This window comes from Stylophora pistillata, chromosome 1 (assembly GCF_964205215.1).
Source record: "Stylophora pistillata chromosome 1, jaStyPist1.2, whole genome shotgun sequence".
NCBI lineage: Eukaryota > Metazoa > Cnidaria > Anthozoa > Scleractinia > Pocilloporidae > Stylophora > Stylophora pistillata.
In genome coordinates, this window is record NC_142519.1 from 15,746,148 (window position 1) to 15,764,644 (window position 18,497).

Genomic DNA, 18,497 nt, shown 5'->3' on the forward strand with positions numbered 1-18,497 from the left:
AGGAAAGCGACATTTCCACGGTTGAGTAAATGATTCGTCAGAGTTATCTCCGATTAGATCGCAAAAGTGAAACCTCAGCTAGCCCCTGTAAAATGTAAGTTAGCTCTTTAATTTGACAAAGCAAACAATGTTTGAACTAATATATATAGGGGACTGGTCGCTATCAATCGCTTCCAGGGGGAGAGGGGTGAGAGGATTTTGGTTGTATCATGACAAAATTTACTTTATCCCTCCATGAGGCTCTGTAGTATTCTTATGGCTCCCCCCCTCTCATTCGCAGTCAATTTTCTATAGTTCCCCCCTTTATATTCTGTTGGCGAAGACCGATCCCCTTCTGTTTCCCTTAAAATCATGTAATCCCCAAATAACCTCCTCCCCTCCCCCCACCTTTGATGGTTTTATGCATTACAAAAACAAACCACAGGCGGTTGTTACTTTCGTACAGTATTAGCAATTCAAATTACGGATGAGAGTGCAACTGCATCAGTCACACAATTGTTGGTGTTGGTGTTACCTCTGTTCATTAACGTCAGGTAACAAGTAACTGGATTCTTGTGAAAAATGTTTGATTAGAGGTACGTTCTCTTCTAACGCTCTTTTTTATTAAGGAGAGCTTTTCAAATCGAAATATTAACGACGAGTTAAGTTGTATCAGTGTATTTCAACAACGTTTGTTCGGTCGTACCGATAGACGAACTGATAGTTATTCTGCCTGAAGCAGATGAACGATCGGTTCTTTCTACTCCGGCCACAGAAAAAAAAAAGTAGAAATTGATCAATTTTTGTACATTTTGGCATGTGATTGCAGACCTCTTTTGTATAAATTGTACGATTATATTTCCAACAGTGGTTATATATTATCGACACAGTTCGCATGGAGACCTCATTTTGAGACGTCATCTTAAAGTACACTCCCATTTCTACTTTCATTTCGTTCTGAGACGAAAATTTGGTGGATTCAACCGATTATTTTCCGCGAGAAGACGGCGGTAAGACAGTCGAACGTCATTCTTTGCGCTATGGGGAATGAATTGTTAATGTGAATGTTAGTAACGTGGCCTTGCTAACTAAAACTGATTATTGATAAAACACATGCTATGTTTTCATGTTATCCATTCCCAGAAGAGTTATATTTGAATAATTTTACCTCTTTCACATCGCTGCTTTGGCTAAAATTTTAGCTTTAAAATGTTCGGTGTCGCAAGAAACCCGATTAATGTCGACACCTTGCATTAATTTCTACAATCACGCAATGTATAGGATCATCATGCATTCCGTGCGATTCAATAAATTTTAATTTTGTATCCAAGTTAATCCTGTGGGAATTTAACTCTTTTTAAATGTAAACGAATTGTTTTTTGTTAATGAATTTACTCAGCTCTGGGCACGAAATTGAGAACGTCCACGGATGGCTAAATCAGAAATAAGGAATCTTTTCATTAGGCGACATCTTAAGAGGCCGTGACTGTAAATATCGAGAATTGCTGGCCAGGCTAAAAAAATCGAAAATTCTGATAATTTGCCTGGAAAACTCCTTTAGGGAGATATATTCAAAAAAATATTTCAAAGTTTGAAAAATAAAATGTGTCCGAGGAAATGGAGAAAAACGAAAATTCGGGTTTTTACCTAATTAATTATGCAAAAAATGCAGTAAAATTGAGCAACTTTAGCGTGCTAGTACTAAAGGAGGATGTTTCGTAAGAAATCGGGAGTGTTTTTACTTCAAATTATAATTAATGTGACTTTTATATGTGGCATTTTAAGGAGCTTTGGTTTAATTTTAAAATGTACATGATCTTTTAACTAAGTGCTGTCAAATGCTTGTTGCAAAAAGCGAAAAATCGACCAGCTTCAAACCTTCAAAACGTGTCTTGGTATGTGTGGCATCATGTCAAACTACATGCTGGCACAAAGTTTGGTCCTTATACTAAAATAATATGTAATAAAAAATTCGGGTAATTCAGAAACGTGCCGGCAAAACATAAAGCTTTGCGACACACTGTGGCCAGAGGTCACGAATTTGCATGATGCAAATCAGTTGAAGAAATCGTACCGCCTAACGGTTCTGGTGTAGGAAGGGCTCTTTTAACGGCTTCAACATAAAATGTACAAGAATAATGACCAGTATTTAATAGCGTTTGATTCTTTTCAAGCCAATGAGGTTTTTGTTTTTTATCTTTTGTTTTTTACTGTCTTGAGGAAAAGCAAAATGTTTCAATTGCGTGACAATTGTCACGTTGGATCAAAGGTGAAGTTGCCGAGTAAAGCGGACACGATCCTTTATTTCGTTAAAACTCCATTCTAAAGCATCCAGTCCTATATATCTCGTTTTCAATTATTTGTATAAACTCTTTAATGAGTCTTTATCGAACAACATCTCGCCGGCCTGATCCTGTTTGACTTCAGGCTGACTGCCAAGTGCGGTTCGAAGGGGACTTTTTCATTTCCGGTTTGCGCCTTTAATACGGGGACCGCGGAGCTATGGGGTTGAGTGGGCTGGAGCCCCACCAAGAACAATTTATTATTATCATTATTATTTATTTCAATCTTTGTAATTAAAAGAAGTTGATAAATTTTTCCTAAGACTGAACCACTTTTCCGGTGATTTCAGAAGCTCTAGACTTCAAAAATTGCGGGGGGGAGCATATCCCAGGACACCCTATCTAGCAGTCTTTCTGAACCAAGAAAGGCGTACTAAGAAACAGGCAAAAGGAGGCTCTCCTGGGAGGGGAGGCCCCAGGACCCTCATTGATAAGTTGGTGTCAATGAGCTCACACTACGCGTGAACTAAAATAGCTCCTCCGATCTAAAATATGCACCATGTCCCCCATTTTATATCAACGTTCATATAAAACTCGATTTACTTTGATGCAGCCTTTTGCCATTTGCCTGTTAAACTGCACTGCACGAGCAGCATTTAACAAGGTCTTCGAGCAGAGCGATGTAAGATGTCTTTTTTCTCTGATCAACCCCAGGTTACATTTTAATGTAACTGCTCAAAAATAGACTCCTTAGCATTTGACAAATAAGACTCTTCTTCCATAGCAACCAGATCTTCCTCAGTTACAGCTTGTGCGCAGAGGGCTGTCTGCTGTTTCACTTTTGGTGCCATTCTGGAAAAAATGAAGCTACTTGTTGAGTCGCCAAAAACTCGGAGACACTGAACAAGCGCTTCCCTTTCGAACCCTTTGCTCTTCTCATTTCTGTTGCAACCATTTCCGCGTCTACCTTTTTGCCACTTTCTTGTTTGATGGTAAATCTAACAGTCAGATATTCTCGTTGCTTTTCGTTAAACCGGTAAGCTTTCTTAACTTGTTTGAAAGCGAAGCCTTCAGTCCTACGAGGACAGGTTTCAGGAGGTAGAGGAATAGTTGGCACGGAACTTGAACCTTCCTCGAGCCTTGCGGCATATTTAACCTTCGCTTTATCAAGAAATGTCTCCCTTTCAACCGTCTTTGTGCATGTTCCGAACGCGAGATGCTTTTCCAGAGAAGAATGCCTTTGGAAACTACGCGTGCCGCCCTCTTTTGGACATGGAAACACTTGAATATCGCCTTTCGCTTCACGGCCAGTAGGCTTCACTTAGTAGGCTCTTTAAGTTTTCTCCTTCGGGCGATCTCTTTAAATTCGCCGAGGGAATATTTTGGTAATGGCGTTCTGTGAAAAATAATAACATGAAATATGATTAAGGACAAAATCAAACACACCTAGAAATTGTCCAGAGCGAGATTTGGTGCGTTTCCCACAGCGAAAATAGCATTAGGTGCAGCTTGTGCACTGCTACCTAAATGAAGTAAAAGTTTCTTCTTCCAGTATAGCGTTCGAAATAAAAAAAACTTGAAATAAATTTTTATAACAAAAACTGGCGCCAGGTTTGATGTTTTCAAGTGATCTTGATTTCAAGCTTTCCCTCGCTGAATTTTTCAGTCTCAAAACTAAAGAGAGATCATGCTACATTATAGCTAGAAACTGGAAAGAGAATATAACGTAAACTTTACCATTTGTTCCTTCCAAAGAGATGCATTTGCCGGGGTCTTTATCAAATGTCTGCCACACCCTCATTCCACCAGGATAAAATCTGAAGTTCAGTAAACTGATGTCATTAATCTTCTTTTGCGTGGGGTAACAGTTTCGCGTTCCCCGAGACTGTCTAACACTAGTCACTACACGAATCCCAGAACTTGCAACACAAGCCCTCCCCCTCCACCCCCAAGAAGAGAAGCAAAGCTACAGAATGACATCGTTTTCTTTTTATGCTCTGTGAAAAACCTCGCACGTGTTTACCTTAAAGAAAAAGACCGTGATTACATCATAGAGAATTATCGCCCAGACTGCAACACGGTATAATTGTTACCGTGACATAAGTCCTTTTTATCAATTTTTGTGACAGAAATGTGGCCCTTTTTCCGAAAAAGATAAGAGTAAATAGCATAGAAAAATAGTTGGGCTGTTATCTTAGGTGAAAACTACACAGCAGAAGCTTGCGGTGTTGCGTGACTTTGTTTACTCGCACAACATTTTTTCAAGATATGCAAGATATTTCAAAAGAAATATCGCAGTTGCAGAAAACGTAGCTATTCAACTAAGAATGATGTTGATAATAAACACCTAGTCAACGAAAATGGTGAAATATACAACCCTTATCAATAGTTAGGTGTAGGTCAGTAGTGCTGTTGAAATAGCGAGTCAACAATAACAGTCTTCTGCAATTCAAATTAACAGAATATTTCGTATCTACACATCAATTTACAGCCCTCTTCAGCAATGTCTATGGATTTTTTATTGTATAATTTCATATCATTTCCATATCAAATAATTGTTTTAACCAACTTTGACTATCTTGTTTACTTCGTAGCTCTCAAGTACGATTTCTAGAGCTGACTTGTATCATGCAAATTCATGACCTTGGCTACATTGCGTCGTAAACTCTTGCATTTTTCCGCCAATTTTTTGAATTACCCAAATTTTTTATTTCATATTATATTAGTATAAGGACCAAACTTTGTGCCACATGCATTTTGACATGATTTCTCACATACCAAGACGCGTTTTGAAGGCTTGAAGTTGCTCGAATTTTCGCTTTTTGCAACAAGTGTTTGAGAGTACTTTGTTAAAAAATCTTGTAATTTTTAAAATTAAACCAAAGCTCCTAAAAGTGCCATAAATAAAAATCGAATGAATTATATTTTCAAGTAAAAACATTCCCGATTTCTTACGAAACATCCTCCTTCAGTACTAGCACACTAAAGTTTCTCAATTTTACTGTATTTTTTGCATAATTAATTAGGTAAAAACCCGAATTTTCGTTTTTCCCCATTTTCTCGGAAACATTTGATTTTTCAGACTTCAAAATATTTTTTCTAATATATCTCCCTAAAAGGAATTTCCAGGAAAATTATCAGAATTTTCGATTTTTCAGCTTGGCCAGCGATTCTCGATATTTACAGTCATGGGCTCTTAATAACTCTTTTACAGAATCTTGAATTGGGTCAAGTTAAAACCCTTTTTGCTATTAAAAACTCAAAATAAATCTTCGATGTCCAATTTTTACCACTTCAAAGTCGTGAAAAAATCGTCCGCCATTCCAGCCTAGCCCGCAATTGTACAGCAGGAAACGTCATCATGACGTCAAAGGCTCAACAAAGCCATGCTTTGCTTTGTCACAACTCTCTTTGTTCGCTGCAAAGAGAATCACACATATTACTTTTTTGAAAACTGTCTCGTTGTCAGTCGAGAAATTTCGACTTTTTCTGACGATAAATTGTCCCAGAAATCATCTGAAGCTTCTGTGGATAACTTTTTTGCCATGCGAATAAGGATAAATACAGAACGGCACGGACTCCCATGTGGCTTTTGTGGTCGCATCGCTTTATTACCTTCGAACTGTATTTTTGCTTGTCGTAAGGGATTTTCCTTTTTTGTAAGAAATGTATAAAAATTGTTTTCGGAAATGGCTGATTGTGTATCAAGGCGTATATTGGGAGTTTGTGAAAGCCATTAATTTGTTTACCCCGATGCATTTGGTCAATGATCTCATTAACCCTTTCCCGCGTGTTTTTTACCATCGGTGCTTTGAGAGGCTTGAAGTGAACTCTGTTGTTGAGTTGCACTTTGGCCTCTTGTTTTTTCTGTGTTATTCATGATTACTATTGTTGTGTTGCTTCGGTGAGGTTTAAAGCAGAGTTTGTTTCAACTCTTTTAGAGCCGTGACCTCATTACGTTACAAAGTATTTTTTGGCTTAGATACAGTCTGCAAGTTGTGTTATGACAATTTTCCAAGTAGCTCTGAAGGGCGATAGAAGACTGAACCGGTGGCATTCAGTTTGATATGAAACGGAAGTGGTTCTTTGTCTTGTCCGTGAAAAGTGTAACGGAGGCGCATTCGTCTTGCTAATAAATCTCGCAAAACTGAGTTGGCCTGATTTCACATTCGTTTGTCACGGGTGTTGGGATGAATTTGAGACCCTTTGATAGCACGCTGACTTGGCTGTCAGATGGTTGATAGTTTGAGAGGTTTTTAAAGAAATTTTCATTTTCTCGGTTTTTTGGCAGCAAGCCTACATTTTAAAGTGTTTCTACGCTCTATGTGTCCTAAGCTGCTTGTTCTACTTTCGCTGATATTAAAGCCAGCTTTTTGTAGAGTCAGAGCACACAATTGTAATTTTCATCTCTTTTCGGTATAAAAGTGAGCCCTTTGAGGTCAGAAATTCCATTCCTCAATTCGGCTATTCTATCATTCATGTTCACCAAGTACTTTCCCGCTTTGTGTAAGGTATCCTGCCAGAGAGTTGTTAAAGGTGGATATTGATCAACGCATATCTAAAAGTGACAAACCCCGTGGAGGTTCGTAGACTTCGCTTTCGTCGAGATCGCACTGAGGACGGTTTTTCCTGTCCCATCTTTTGAACGGTAGGCACTGAACCAGACAGAATTTTTCGCCTAGATCCTTCAAAGTACACAGATCTCTCGAAACAGTCCTCCGAGAAGTGTTCGGAGTAGACCACAAATCATCCAGCAGGACTCGGCGAGTTCGCACAAATCGCATCCGTTTTTCCCGCAAGGCTTCGATGCAGACAAATACCTACAATATGGTCTGCACGATTACTTCAGCTTTCAATTACGCATCGACGATGCCTCGTCATTTTTTGTTTAGTTTTTTTAAGAATAGAGTAATGCACTCTGTTTTGTTTGCTTGACATTTTAACACGTGAGATTTTTGCGTTGGGCCTTTGGCGGACGCGAAATCGCAAATTTAACGGCCCAAAGAAAGATATTTATGGTGCTCGGTCTAGACTGAGATTTGGCAGAGTAGGTGAAGGAGACACACAGAACACAAAAATGAAAAAAAATGATGTACGAAAACTTTAATCTTAGGGGCACTTTAACTTGTGTTCTCTGAGTGTAGCATTATGCCTTTGAATTTAATTGCTCCGCAATTCTTCATGAAATTTTAATTATTTACTTTTTTTCACCTCATTTATGTCTATCAAAGATATCATAGAGATTTCGTAGCCATCATGATTTGGATGTTTGGTAAGTAAACGTTCCCATTCTTACGATGGTTAGTTTTAGGGTTTTTTTGTTTTCTCAATTTTCCCCCACAATCTCGCGATGAGCGATAAATTGAAACTGATATCATCCTTAACTTATTGAATGATTGCCTTTGATATTTTAAAAGAGCTACATAAAATTCCTTCTTAATCTTAAAAGCCTAAAAGGATCTAAAACTGAGGTCGACAAAGCCTACAGGTGCAAGAATATCAATTTTTGACCTCAAAGCTCCTTTACTAGTCTGCACTTAAAGCCAGATAGTCTACAACGCGCCGGAGCTTCTCTTTGTCTCCATATGAAGTGTCTAGGTGTTTTGCCATTCCCTCCTGAATGGGATGCCAGTTCATCAATGAGTAGCGTCCAGGTTTTAACTGACACTCCATCGGTACTAATCAACACTCCTTATGTTTATTAATATGTTTATCGCGTCAGAATTGTATCTTGTCCTTTCTAGTCAATTGCCAGATGTGCAATTTATGTTATCAAACTTCCAAACAAGCCGGCTTTGTTAACTTTGCACACTTAGCACTTTGAACGTCTCTTCGTACTATGGAAATGAAGCGCTTTGTGTTTTTGTTTCATTGGACAGTTTCTCTGGTCATAGTTGCACAGTCCAAGAATCTGTTGGCCTTTGGTATGTATACGATATTACTATTCACGTTATCACTAGTATGTCACTTTTTCAGCTGTTCAAGTCTCAGTATGGCTGTCATACTCTGAGATATTTTTCAATAAGTATAATAAAGCCTCCTTTAGATCTGGCTCTCTATTGGCCCGCACTGATACTTGGACAAGGTGACATCCTTCCCACTCAGTTCCGCTTTTTTTTAGTTTCCATTGTCCAAAACAACTTAAAGTTTTAGTTTCATTAAGAGAAGTCAGTGGCCCCTCGAGATGGCTTCCTTTGTCCTGATTGGTGGGTTGGATAACTTTGGTTTTGGTATTCACGACACTCAATCAAAACGTGTTCCAACACTAAATGCCCCTTTCTACGACAGAGTGTTCCAGCAATGCTCAGGTGCCATATGACGGTGATCGGACAATACGAGTTAATGGTGCCTACACTTGCTCGTGGGTGATCACAGTACCTGAAAACTATACAGTTAAATTCACTATAACACAGAAAAACGTTGGTTCTGTTGGTAACACGAACTGTGTTAGTGATTACATACAGGTAATTATATCCTTGGTAAGTTTTATTGCCCTGCTGTATAAGCGGAGGATGTATTGCATGAAGGTGTTGATTCTTTGAAGGCTGTTTTGAGAAGGAGGGTCTTGTCTTGTCTAGTCTAAGTTTGTCTCGGGAGCTACCGAATGATGATGTATTTTACGATAATTATTGACATTTGTACTCCTTAGCGTTAGGAAACAATCTATTTTCACTGGGTATTCTTGCTAATTATTCTTAAGGTTCGAGATGGAGGAAGCAATTCGAGCACCCTGTTAAAGAAAATGTGCAACTCAAACCTAGGCCCCTCTATGTTTCGTTCAAGTGGAAGGCAAATGTGGGTGGAGTACAGTTCAACTCAAGCAGGCAACACCTTCCAAGCCTCCTTCAAGAAACTTCTTGATTCATCTTGTAAGTTACAGTTTTTAACAACATTAACAAACATATATAAGAACGATCCTTCGCAGTAAAGCACTATTTGAGCAATAGTGGAAATCAGACCTGAAAAAAATTTCAGGCCTGTACGGGATTCGAACCACTGACCTCTGCGATACTAGTGCAGCGCTCTACCAATTGAGCTAACAAGCCAACTGGGAGCAGGCCACCAAATTAATTCGATATAAACCCGTAGATGATAAATCGAACAACAACAAACATATGAAACATATGAGTGAACTGCGGTTATGAGACGTATATAAGAACGATCCTTCGCAGTAAAGCACTATTTGAGCAATAGTGGAAATCAGACCTGAAAAAAATTTCAGGCCTGTACGGGATTCGAACCACTGACCTCTGCGATACTAGTGCAGCGCTCTACCAATTGAGCTAACAAGCCAACTGGGAGCAGGCCATCAAATTAATTCGATATAAACCCGTAGATGATAAATCGAACAACAACAAACATGTGAAACATATGAGTGAACTGCGGTTATGAGACGTATATAAGAACGATCCTTCGCAGTAAAGCACTATTTGAGCAATAGTGGAAATCAGACCTGAAAAAAATTTCAGGCCTGTACGGGATTCGAACCACTGACCTCTGCGATACTAGTGCAGCGCTCTACCAATTGAGCTAACAAGCCAACTGGGAGCAGGCCATCAAATTAATTCGATATAAACCCGTAGATGATAAATCGAACAACAACAAACATATGAAACATATGAGTGAACTGCGGTTATGAGACGTATATAAGAACGATCCTTCGCAGTAAAGCACTATTTGAGCAATAGTGGAAATCAGACCTGAAAAAAATTTCAGGCCTGTACGGGATTCGAACCACTGACCTCTGCGATACTAGTGCAGCGCTCTACCAATTGAGCTAACAAGCCAACTGGGAGCAGGCCATCAAATTAATTCGATATAAACCCGTAGATGATAAATCGAACAACAACAAACATATGAAACATATGAGTGAACTGCGGTTATGAGACGTATATAAGAACGATCCTTCGCAGTAAAGCACTATTTGAGCAATAGTGGAAATCAGACCTGAAAAAAATTTCAGGCCTGTACGGGATTCGAACCACTGACCTCTGCGATACTAGTGCAGCGCTCTACCAATTGAGCTAACAAGCCAACTGGGAGCAGGCCATCAAATTAATTCGATATAAACCCGTAGATGATAAATCGAACAACAACAAACATGAAACATATGAGTGAACTGCGGTTATGAGACGTATATAAGAACGATCCTGTACATCCCGTACAGGCCTGAAATTTTTTTCAGGTCTGATTTCCACTATTGCTCAAATAGTGCTTTACTGCGAAGGATCGTTCTTATATACGTCTCATAACCGCAGTTCACTCATATGTTTCATATGTTTGTTGTTGTTCAATTAACAAACATGTTTAAAAGTGCAAATCCCGCTTTTGGTATCGTTTTTAATTCTGCGCGTTGTTATGAGGGTGATGAAAATCGTGAAAGTTACCCGTGCTTTAATTTGACAACCTTCATTTTCTTTGGTCATTCTCTTTGGCTTTCATAAGTGGCGCTCCTCAAAGAGTGTGTATACTACGAGCCCTCGCCATCGAGTCTTTGTTACCATCATGGATTTTTTTTTCCAAATAGAGTTCATTATCTTGAAGTTTCTATCGAGTGAGTAAATTTCAAAGTAAATAGGGACTTTAAGCAGTCAGGACGGCAACGCCACGGAAGACGTCGATTAAAAAATGAGTTTCCACATTTAGTTAGAATTTCGAAAATGGCTGGATGTGTTTACCGTCTCATAGGGCGCCAGACCTCAAACTTAACATAACCCATAAAAGTAGCGTTGAGTTCCAAATGTAAATTAAAATAACTTGCCGCCGCGGTTTAGCTTCACAGACGACGCAAATTTTGGTGATTTCACGTTGTTGTTTTGCAAAGGACGGCTAAGAAATGTACAAAGTTTGAAAACGCACGTGCTGGGCTATTGTTCTGCCAATTAGATCTATTGTTTTTCCACGTTCTCGTTGCCGTAGCCGTCGTGGTTTGCTTAAAGTCCTTATTAGCTAAAGACAAACTTCATGAATAGCTAATTTTTTCACATTTTTCACAGTTTGCCCACGAAATATTAATTCCAGTGGAACTTCAGGATCCATCACTAGCCCATTTTACCCACTTAATTACCCGAATGACATGGAGTGCTCGTGGAATTTAACAGGACCCGCAGGATCGCGGCTCATTCTCGTATTTTACCGGATATGTATTGGTATCTGCCCGCCCAGCGCTTCGTCGTCCACGCCATGCGCGGACGGTCTGTGTAGTAGTTTAGATATTGGTGAAATCACCATGGGCGATGAGCGACTCTGCCCAGAATCTTCGGTTACACCGTTTATTTCGGTGAACAATCAAATCTCTATGTCCATGTTGACGAATCATGAGCAAACTTCGAGAGGATTCGTCGCCGATTACCATAATGTATTTCTCGATGACGGTTAGTGCAATTTGAAATATATTTATTCGTTTCGTTAGATTGGAAGTGAAGTGGGATACATTAAAATTCATCTATGTAAAATCAGTAGTATGTCAAGCTTAACAAACATTTTAAAAAAAGGACTCTGAGACAACAGTTGTTTTTTTTTTTTTTTTCCATCGGACAACGTTCTCTCGTAGTATCACATCAGTCAAGCCATTCGAACGAATATGCAGCATTCTTTAAGTGATTATATATATGTACTTCGCATATCTGGCTGTAGCCTACTCATTTGCTTACTTGGTTTCTTTTCTCGGAGTAAATTATTTCTTAGTTTTTCCATCCCATTGTCATCTTGCCTTAACCGTATACTTTTCTCCATAGCGTGCTCTCCAATGACACAACTGACAAACACGAGTGGATGGTTTTCCAGTCCGAACTTCCCTGCCAACTATCCTAATAACACTCAGTGTGGTTGGAATATTTCAGTCCCTGCAGGTTACAAGATTTATCTGAATTTCCTGGACTTTGACCTCGAAGACTGTCGAAGCTCGTGTTCTTGTGACTATGTTGAGGTGAGTAATCAGTGGCGTATCCAGACCTGGGGAGTAGGGGGGCGGGCGGTTTTATTTTTTTGTGTACACCTGCCGGCTTTTCTTTCCCCTGCTATTTTCATTTTTACCTAAATAAGGGGGGAGGGGGAGGGGGGAGGGGGTCCGCCACTGGTAACCCTATTCCTTACTTACTGTGGATAAATGAGGAGAAGGGTAAATGATACATCATCATCATCATCGTAATTGTCAGGTTGGTTAAGGGTGCCCCTTGATCTGAGAGGCTTTTGTCGGTCAGCGGGTGTTTCGACGAGACGAAATTGTGTTTTAAACGAAAAAAAGCGAAACCACAACGACAGAAAAACTCATAAGTTCGACATCTGCGAGCGCTTAACAAAAAAAATAAAAAATGACTCTGTTTCTATCACGACCTATTGAATATATTAGTAAAATCAAAAAATAAAAGCGTGCGGCATTGTTCGGCCTTCCCAACCGACAGCGCCACGGCACGTCCGATCTCAACCTTAGTAAAAATTATTGTAAGCGCATTGAGATTCTTAAATGCGTATTAAGAACGTTCATTATTATTATTATTATTAATCAACAGGCGTTCGTCGGAACAGCGGGGTTTGGCAACAACCGACTGAAGTACTGGCCTCGTTCCTGATTTGAAGAAATTGTCATTTGTTTGTATAAAATTGTAAACTAATAGGTTACTTTTTCAAGGTTACGGAAGGCAAAGACTATAGGCGAAAGAAATGTGGAATATTACAGTCAGGCGAATGGAAGGTGGAAAATACTCTGGCAAGTTATGTTGTGGTGACGTTTAAATCTGATGGTCGGTCAAATAAGAAGGGATTTCAAGCAGTTTATACATTTGTATCTTTGAAAGGATGTAAGTAATCTGTTGGCTTAATTATCTATTTTCTCAAGAATTTAAATTCGTTCACCTATTGCACTTGAGAATAATGAAGTAATCAGGTTATAAGGGCTCAATGGACAAAACTGCCAAGCAAGTGTAGAGGAAGTCAGTCTGATCTGCGAAATGAATAAATGGCACAACCAATGAGAATTTGTCATTTATTCCGCACCCAACCCACTCACTGTTTGTCGGGTTGATTTACGGTTAACCATTTTACTTTTTATAGCCACAAAGGTACTAAGGGTACTAAAAATTGAAAGATGCAGCTTTTAAAACAAGTAAATTTTCCTCCGTCTGCAAATAATTTATTGATCTCACGCCAGGTGGATCTTCTTTTTCAAAGAATATTACCTTCCGGGAGCGTGTTCCATGAAGGCGCATTGGAAATGAATCGTTTATAACTACTGCATCTCATATATAATGAGTGCTAGTAGGCTGATGAACACTTAAATGAATGGAAAAATTTTTTTAAAACCTGTCACAATCATTTCGTAGAAATGCTTTGCTTATTTCGTATTTGTGGTGTTTGTTATGATCATGAGATCGGAAGCCATGGCCTATAAACCAATCAGAACTCAAAAATTGCAATGTTTGCAATATATCATGATTGACAGTAAATAATGTTTGCTAAAAGAGAGCTAAGATATCTCAAATTCATGTCCGACACGTTTGGTTTTATCGCTCTCTTAAATGCCTCGCACCACTCGCGTTTGCGCGTTCAGTGAAAAATTCCCAGGAATCTTCGACGGTTTAGTTACAGGGGCAAGAATGATCTGAAATAAATACGTATAGAAGCATTGTCCTGGCAGGCGTGGTTTTTAACATGTAACTAAGCTTAAACGCGGCCAAGGTGGTCTGTTTGCATCTCTTTTCTAGCCCAAGATCCTGGGTGAAACGTGATTGGTTAACATTATTGCTAAAGCTTCCCTTTGATAGCGTCTTTAATATTTCGGAGTATCTGTATACAAGCCCCAGTATTAAATTTTCCTCTTTAGATATTTTGATGGTTTTTTTGTTTGCATGTTTGCTTTTTAATTGATAGGGGGAACTGTTCCTGGTGTTTACTGTCCATGGTCAGAGTCATATTCAACAACAGCGCCAACAACTTCTAAAGGCAGTGAGGAAACAAGTTCACAGACAACACAAACAGGTTGGATGCCCTGCATTGATATCCTGCCTGGAGAATAGTTCAATTCGAGCTGAAGAAGCTATTACGAAAAGAGAAAGCCACGGAGCCTAACACTTCTAAATTTCAATGCCAGTGGTTTTCAGTCCAAAACACTAAACTCTTTTACTTTCAGGAATGAACATGAAAGAATATTTTTTCACAATACTATCATATTTTACATCAGTCAACCGCCTCCCGGTTAGCTCAGTTGGTTAGAGCGCTGGACTGTTGTGCGGGAGGTCGAGGTCGATGGTTCGAGCCCCGGCCGGACCAACACTCAAGGTCTTAAAATCACTGAGGAGAATGCGCTACCTTTCTTTAATAAGAAATAGATAGACATTCTAGTCTTCTCGGATAAGGACGAATAAACCGTAGGTCCCGTCTCCTGCATCTATTAATTAGATAATTTGGTTAGGCAGGGGACGTTAAAGAACCCACTCACGAGATTACTGTGATGTGGTCTGGCCTGTTTACTGGGAATTGGGGGAGGGGGCATCTTCAAATAAGTTTCCTTCGATTGTTTGTAAACTGCTGATGCAGTCTGGCCAAAGTCCCCCGAACAGTGTTGTGATGCGCATTTGATCATATCGACATGTTAATTTGCGCAATATAAATATTAAATTATTATTATTATATCTTCTTAAACAGAAAACATAACCATAGAATTTACATATTAAATTGTGTTAATCTCAGAAGCGAAAGGATGAAACGAAGAAAGCTATTTACGCTTCAAATTAACATCTGGTTTGCTAGCTCGAGCTCGTACTCGAAAATTACATCTTGAGACCTAGAAGTCACCATACCGCCATTGGAAAACAGTATTGTAATAGATTGTAACTTGAGGTTTGTATAATTTTTGCTAAAGCTCACATCAGTTTTGCCTTCTTTTCATCTTTTTCAGATATTTCTAAGACGAGGGAGGATCCTTCACCGAATGGAAGCACAAATCCACCCACTCTTCGCACTCAACGTAACAGCTCGATGGCTAAGACGCAAGTGAACAGTTTTTTATGGTTTCTTGCAAATTTAGCCCTCGCTGTATTTGCTAGTTGCCTGGAGTAACACTTATTTCCTCGAGGCTTACGTTAGTTACAGACGTTTGGGACGGTCTCAGTAGGAATAATAAAGTACACCTTGTAAAACTACACGAGCTATCATGTGACTTCAAAACGCATTTCACACAATTGGGTAAAGTTTGTTCTACTTACAACGGACTTGTAACATCAAGGAAGTAGTCTGAGTTAATAGCACTAAATATAGATGACAACCTCCCTTTTTTTTTTTTGATACACCTTTGTGAGGGAGGTGCAAATCATTTTCTGTAGTTATGGTATGAAAAAATAAAAATCTTGTTGTTACTTTGTCACAACTCAGGGAAGACACCTTACCTTTGACATGTTTCAGATCTATTGTATTGTTCGTAAACATACTCTCTCTATATTGTATACCTCCTCTCACAATAGTATAAAAGCGCACCATATTTCAATGCTACTTTCAGACAATTCAAACTTTTGTTTCTATTTTCACAAAAACGGTTTTCTTGTCCGCGTGTTCTCTCTAAACATTCAACATGTTTACTTCCATCATAGTTACATGTAGTAGAGCTTACTGGTTAGGAATTAAACCGGCCAGCCAAAATGAAATATGATTAACAGCGGTGTAGTTTAGTTAATAACGTTTAGGGATATTTCTGTCCGTCAGTTAACTTAAAACGATTGGAATACTTTTAAACTTTGTGCAAGGTGTGGTTCAAATAACCTGACATTATAACCTATACCAAGATATCTGTCGCTTTACCTAATCTAAACTATCCACGGTTCCATCCTCGACGAAGTGAAGTGAAATCCAAAACTGAATCACTGTCACTAAAAGCTGATCAGTTTGACATGTTATGGGATTTTAAATGTCCGTCTTTTCTGCGATGTCGAACTATTCCCCTCCTCTTTTCTATCTTCCACTTTCTGAAGGAAGAGGTATCCAATGAACCAACCCACGATTATAAGAATTACTACAATAATAACTGCCACGTTTATCTCGCATCCTTCGTAAATGGTACCTAACAGAAGGGACAGAATAAGCAGAAATAGAAGAAAAAGATCTATTTTTATGTCTCAAATGACCATTGATTGATTTTACTAAGTCTCATCTTTATCAGTCATTGTTCAGCAAAAGACAAATAGTTTTTGTCACTTTCGAAAAATGCCAAAATACAGCGTGAGAAGATATCGTAGCAGGGCTTGGTGGATATATGATATATTTCACGCCTGTATGCTCTTTCAATTGGTGCAGGTTTGTTTGAGTCCCTGGAACATGAGAGGACAGTCAAATAAATAGCATCGTTTTACACCTAATTCAAAATTTCTTTTGTAAGATATCAGAAAATGCTCCATTACGTCTCAATCTTTTCTTATATACAGACATTCATCAATTTTGATGGAAGAGACTTAAGTGTCCTCTATGAGTGAGAAGTTAGAATTTCTAGAAGTTTACAAACTCCAGTCCAACATCCAATCGAAGCCACGAACTCCAGATTCTAAGGTCTTAGAGCCCGCTAAACCATAGCTACCAATTACAGCACAATTGTACCGAGGAAGTGAAGCTTAACGCACCTATTTCAGTACCACAAGAGGCATTTTTGTCTTTTCCATAGCAACCAGTTGTGCTGCTAAAACCACCCCTTTGGATAGTCTCGTTGGCTTGACTGCTATCCATGCTTGGATGTCGGTGTAATCTAAGCTTAGTGGCTAAACAAAAAATGCAGGAAAATAATTCACGACACATGGATAAAAACGTTGACTGTATGCAGCTGGGAATGATAATGATTTTATCAAACGTGTATTTTGAATTGAATGTAGCAGACACATATACGCTATTCATTCACCTGCATTGGGTGAAAAGACAAATTCTTCAGCTGTATATCGCTGTCTTCTAATTTAAGAGACATTTATATTTATTATTACTATGTTCCGCTCCACGAGATCGACCGCTGACACAGAAAATTAACGTGTTTAATTATAAACTTGTTACATGACATTCTTGGTAATGTTGCGTGAGATCAACCGCAGTGCATGAGGACTTTAAAACACCTATTACGATAAACTATTAAATTTTTTTCAGATTTTTCCCTGAAAATGGTTGTAAATGGTATTTTGTTATTCTTTTCACTAACGCTGCCATCACAATATTCGTCGTTCGCTTGGTCGCACATTCCTTTAGCATCGAAAACAAATTTCCCTCTGACACCTCGCTGGAAACCCTTGTTCGATTAGATATAACTGATAGCTTTAAAAACTTAGCCACCGAAAGATGGCAGGCGAGAGCTAAAATTATTTTTTTACGTAATTATTCAAAAACTTGATTGTTGGAGGGTAATATTGGACAAACGATATCTAACATATAACATCTATCATTATGTGTCTTACTTTATCTAGGATGAACTAGCCTGCCATATCTGCTTCAGGAGAAATTAGTTGAAGAAGTGTCTGCAAATAATAAAATCTACCAATAACTAAACGGCTAGCTTTGAAGTTTGTTTTGTCGTGAAATCTTACATAATTTATATTCTCTTGGAGGCAAAATTTCAATGTTTTTTTTTACATTTTATTCATGATCCGTTTCCATTTCAGTTCGCTGACCAATGAATAATACAGCAATTCGACAACCTCTAAGAACAAGAACTGAGAACTTATTGGATAATTGATCATTAATTTTACATCAGAAGCACGCTTTTGTCAAGAAGTTAATAAAAAAGGATAAAACCCGCACTAATTTACTCTTCGAAGACATAGACTGAGTACAGCCCGCGAGTGAGGAGAAGGATGAAAGTATGAATGCACACAAATTAAAATAAGAAAATTGAACGCTTTTATCTAAATGCCTATAGATATTTTTCGTTCAATCTTTTTTTGTTTGCGGTTGTCGTCGAACAAGCCATATATGTATGTAATCCTGAAAGAAAATAGACGGCGAAACAATATCTCACTTATAAGCAAATCTCCAATCTCCCGATCTTATTTATACTCTTACTGTCCGAGTGATTGATAGCCAAGAAATACATTTTGACAAAACAAAAGCGTGGCCCTTAGCAGTTCGTAAAGCTAATAGATGAAAAAAATTAGAGCTCCTTGTGGCAAAGATTATGTTCAATCGTCAAACAAAGAAGCTGGGATAAATATACCATCACTACTGATAGTTTGATGCTCTGAAACCATGGAATCATTGTAAAGATCTGCAATTGAGGGT

At 38.7% G+C, this 18,497-nt stretch overlaps 2 protein-coding genes across 4 annotated transcripts; one reads left to right on the top strand and one right to left on the bottom strand.

The window, feature by feature from the left end:
• The first annotated feature begins 458 nt into the window (after positions 1-458).
• Positions 459-15,624, top strand: LOC111341253 (scavenger receptor cysteine-rich domain-containing protein DMBT1). 3 transcript variants are annotated; one of them, XM_088740373.1, is made up of 11 exons: positions 472-575; positions 848-989; positions 7,493-7,533; positions 8,141-8,185; positions 8,550-8,725; positions 8,962-9,130; positions 11,258-11,635; positions 11,999-12,189; positions 12,892-13,060; positions 14,130-14,237; positions 15,157-15,624. In XM_088740373.1, exons 3-11 carry the CDS (start codon positions 7,518-7,520, stop codon positions 15,315-15,317), a joined length of 1,413 nt encoding a protein of 470 aa, XP_088596499.1. In that variant the 5' UTR covers positions 472-575; positions 848-989; positions 7,493-7,517; the 3' UTR covers positions 15,318-15,624. The 3 variants fall into 3 exon arrangements, with proteins under 3 accessions (XP_088596494.1, XP_088596499.1, XP_088596507.1); XM_088740368.1 differs by lacking the exon at positions 848-989 and having other exon boundaries at positions 459-575; XM_088740381.1 differs by lacking the exons at positions 472-575; positions 848-989 and adding an exon at positions 6,891-6,909.
• On the bottom strand, positions 14,868-17,830 carry LOC111341256 (uncharacterized). The gene is made up of 3 exons (XM_088740523.1): positions 17,678-17,830; positions 16,865-16,999; positions 14,868-16,311 (listed from the first exon to the last, which is right to left on the bottom strand). Exons 2-3 carry the CDS (start codon positions 16,965-16,967, stop codon positions 16,145-16,147), a joined length of 270 nt encoding a protein of 89 aa, XP_088596649.1. The 5' UTR covers positions 16,968-16,999; positions 17,678-17,830; the 3' UTR covers positions 14,868-16,144.
• Positions 17,831-18,497: the final 667 nt, after the last annotated feature.